This window comes from Vulpes vulpes, chromosome 7 (assembly GCF_048418805.1).
Source record: "Vulpes vulpes isolate BD-2025 chromosome 7, VulVul3, whole genome shotgun sequence".
Taxonomy (NCBI): domain Eukaryota; kingdom Metazoa; phylum Chordata; class Mammalia; order Carnivora; family Canidae; genus Vulpes; species Vulpes vulpes.
The window spans coordinates 73,304,664-73,308,132 of NC_132786.1; the positions used below are offsets into that span (position 1 = coordinate 73,304,664).

A 3,469-nucleotide genomic window follows, 5' to 3' on the forward strand; every position below is an offset into this window, starting at 1 on the left:
AGTATAAATCTACCCTGAATGAGAGGGAAACATGGTCTTGTTTGGGTGAGCCAGTCAGATGAGAACCACAATTTGGCATGCAAATCCCAAGTAGGGGTACTGCCATGTTACAAATCCAGTGTGGGATCATCCCTAGACCATTCCAAGGCCCATACCAAGGACCCCTGCTCTGGGGATCACCACCTCCAGTGAGGGATCCTCATTCCCTGATAAGAAAGACCTGTCTCCAGCAATTGGAGAAGGCCAGCGCTCACAACTGCCCCAGTAAACAGTCGTCAGTGCCACTCCCCCCCACCCCCCCTCCCCCCACCCCCCCACCCCGTGGGCGGCTGGCAAAACCCCACAACCCCTGTTCAAGGAGTCATATCCTTTGTTATTCTCATGAAAACCACACTAAGTGGTTGCAGAGATGAGAAAATGAACCCCCCTCCATTCGAAGAGCCCATCGCACAAATGTAATTCAAAAAATACATCCTGGATCCTTCCCCTTCCCGCTAACACGTTCTCCTACCTCCAGGTACACAGATCTATATATCACACATGACAAAATTCATCTTCTTTTTGAAATAACCTGGTCCTTGGAGATCAGCTCAGGGCAATGCCATTGCGAACACTGTAATTTAACATCCGTCACAGTAGAAACATAGCCAGTTACCAAAGAACTAACTTGAGAGCCCTCAAGTCACTAGAAATGGGTTTGCCTCAGCCAGGCCCACTGATGGGATTGGAAATAGCATCCCTAGCTCTGGCTGGCTCCAAAGAGCCTGGAAAGGCTGATGTTTTGCTTTAAATCCATCCAGAATAAAATGCATAATAAATAATGTGTTGCTTGGGAGTTTGCAGCTATGTGGATGTAGCTTTCATGGTGCTCCCAGAATTCTCAGACAGAACCTCGCTTGATGGTCCAAAGGCTCAGCGGGTGCCTCCTGAAATCACCCCAGGTCACGCTGAAGCATGCAGTGAGGGGGGAGGTGGCACAGGAAGGAAGCCTTTTGTGAGAACCACAGATGCAGGTCACTGTTTGCCAGATGGGTCCCCCTTCCCCGTGAGAATGGAATCCCGCATTCTTATCTTTGGTTTTGTGCCGTGGAGGCTTATGCCTTTGGAAGAATGGCTCCATGGTGTGAGAGAGAAATGGCTAGGGGCCAGGATAAAGGACACCCATACGGTCTCTCTCCTGGAGACCCCTGGGAGCCCAGGTTCTCTCCTCGACTTGGGGAAGAGAAGCCTTCAAGGTCTCAGCACCCAGGGCTGAGGTCCAGCCGCCGAAGCATGTCCTGGAGGGCCGCCTGCAGTCTGCTCAGAGCCACCACCTCTGTGGAGTAGAGTGAGGCTTCCAGGACGCCGCCCAGGCTCTCAAAGGTCTCCAGGCCCCTGGCCGGGGGCAAGGGGCAGCTCTTGGAGGAGGCCAGCAGGTGGAGAAGGTCCCGGAGGTTCTCCAGGTCATTAGATATTTGGACCACATTTCTGGAATGCAGACTGGTGAGGATCTGTTGGTAGATGGCCAACGTCTGGTCCATCTTGGACAAACTCAGGACTGGTTGGAGTCCAGGAATGAAGTCCAGACCAGCGACCCTCTGTTTGGAGGAGACAGACTGCTGGGCCAGAGGAAAAGGGAGAGCAGGATCTCAGACAAGTCGGTTCTGCAAGGTGTCGGCCTCTCCCATGAGCGTGGAGGTCCGCTCTCTTGCTTGCCTCCTCTCCTCCTTCCTCACCACCCTGGCCCAGGCCCTTGTTTCTTGTGCCCCAGGGGCTGCCAAGCTTCCAAGCTGTTTCCTGGACTTCTGTACTCCTACTCTTCCCAAATCACCCTGCCTTCCACTTCCAGACCAATCCTCGCAGGTGGTTCTCTCTTGGAAATGGCCTCTGCTGTAGACCCAGCCATGAGGCCTGATTCTTACTTAGTGAAGTCTCTTCCCCAGGCACTGAGGTCCTCCTGAAGTGCCCCTTCCCCAGATATCATCACCCTCTTTTGCCCCCAGAGGATTCCTTGCTCCCAGTCAGGTTCTCCAAGGCCTCCTACCCCCTCAGGAGTCAAGGCTGGACCTCCTCCACCCCCACCCCCACCCCCGCCAAAGAGTGTCCCATCTCACTCCTCTGCTCCAGTAACACTGGTTACCAGGAGTTCTCCCCTTCTCCACTGCCTGTGGCACTCACTCTCTGCACCACCCAAGCTGGGACACTCTGGACCTATCATGCGTGGCCCCATGAAAGCAAGGAGACTCATAGACTTCTCTCTTAAAATGCCCAAGGCTCTTATCTAGTTCTGAGCTGTCTCTGCTTCTGGCCACCTAACTTCTTCCTGGCTGCCCAAGGCCACTGTCAGACATCCATAATGGGCAGGAGATGTGGAAATCTCTAGATTGATCCGTGCTGGGTGAGCAAGCAGGCTTTTAAGACCAGGGGCTACTAAAAACCACAACTAAACTTTTAATGAGGGCATGCTGTGTTCTGGTTCTGTTAGGGTGGGTGAGGGGAGATCACTTGCTTTAACTAACTGAATCTCCTAACAATCTTGTGAAGTCCCTTATGATAGTCCCACTATCAGGCTATGGAAACTGAGGCTTCAAGACATTAAGGAATTAGTTTAAGATTTTACAGATAGAGAACAGAAGCGTGAAGATTCACATTTGGTCTTCCTAATTCCAAATACAGCTGTCATCTGGGAAATGGCTGAAGGTCTAGGCCTGTGGACCCCAGGACTAACAGTAACAGGGAGAAGCTTCACAGGGCCAGAGTTCATCTAGGAAGAATGCCCAACGATGAGTACATTCTAGAGATGTGATAGAGGCCTAGAGGGGATGCAATTAGGAGTCTGTCACCTGCCAGTGGGACACAAGGACCCTTATGGCTCTCTCTGGTCCTAGGCACTAGGACTTGCATCAGAGAGGAAGGAGAAGGAGAAGGTGGGAGATGGAGAGAGAGGAAGAGAAAAGGCTGCTGTTCGTACCACGGGGAGGTGTCAAGGCCACCATGGCCCCTATATGTGGCTGCACAGGCCTCAACTACCATCTGAGGTCCTGGTTTCCCCAAGGGCTGGTCTTGGTTCTACTTTGTCTCCCAGACCCTCCCTACCGTGTGTGAAATGTCATTGATCCTGGCGACAATCGTCTTGATGAGGGTTTTGGTGTCATCCTGGACTTTTCGGATTGGCACAGCTTCAACACAGGACAGATAGGGCCAAAGCCACAGGAATCGGCACAGAGGTCCACAACGCATTTTCCTTCCCTGGCTGTGCTTCTTGGGCCTGAAAACAGAAGGAACCACACATGGCAGGTTGCTGGTATCTCAGAAAATACCCATAAGTCCTGTTACCAACCTCATCATCGGATGTGGATAAAAATGAGACTTGCCTTCTGCCATAGCAATCATCTCCTCAGTGTCAAAGACAATTTGTTATCTAGAATTACATTAATGAAATGCATGTCCGTGGGGAAGTAAGACCTGACCAAATAAACAACAAAGTGAT

The 3,469-nt window shown here is 51.7% G+C and overlaps 1 protein-coding gene across 1 annotated transcript; it reads right to left on the bottom strand.

Annotated features, from left to right (window-relative positions):
• Positions 1 to 378: 378 nt before the first annotated feature.
• LEP (leptin) lies at positions 379 to 3,229 on the bottom strand. Its single transcript, XM_026010890.2, has 2 exons — positions 3,076 to 3,229; positions 379 to 1,598 (listed from the first exon to the last, which is right to left on the bottom strand). Exons 1-2 carry the CDS (start codon positions 3,217 to 3,219, stop codon positions 1,239 to 1,241), a joined length of 504 nt encoding a protein of 167 aa, XP_025866675.1. The 5' UTR covers positions 3,220 to 3,229; the 3' UTR covers positions 379 to 1,238.
• Between the last annotated feature and the right edge of the window lie 240 nt (positions 3,230 to 3,469).

Bases quoted from the DNA above. Each gene is read 5' to 3' on its own strand.
- LEP (XM_026010890.2), bottom strand. From the start codon at position 3,219: ATGCGTTGTGGACCTCTGTGCCGATTCCTGTGGCTTTGGCCCTATCTG. The intron at 1,599-3,075 runs GTAGGGAGGGTC...CCTCTGGCCCAG, and splicing joins TCAATGACATTTCACACACG to CAGTCTGTCTCCTCCAAACA.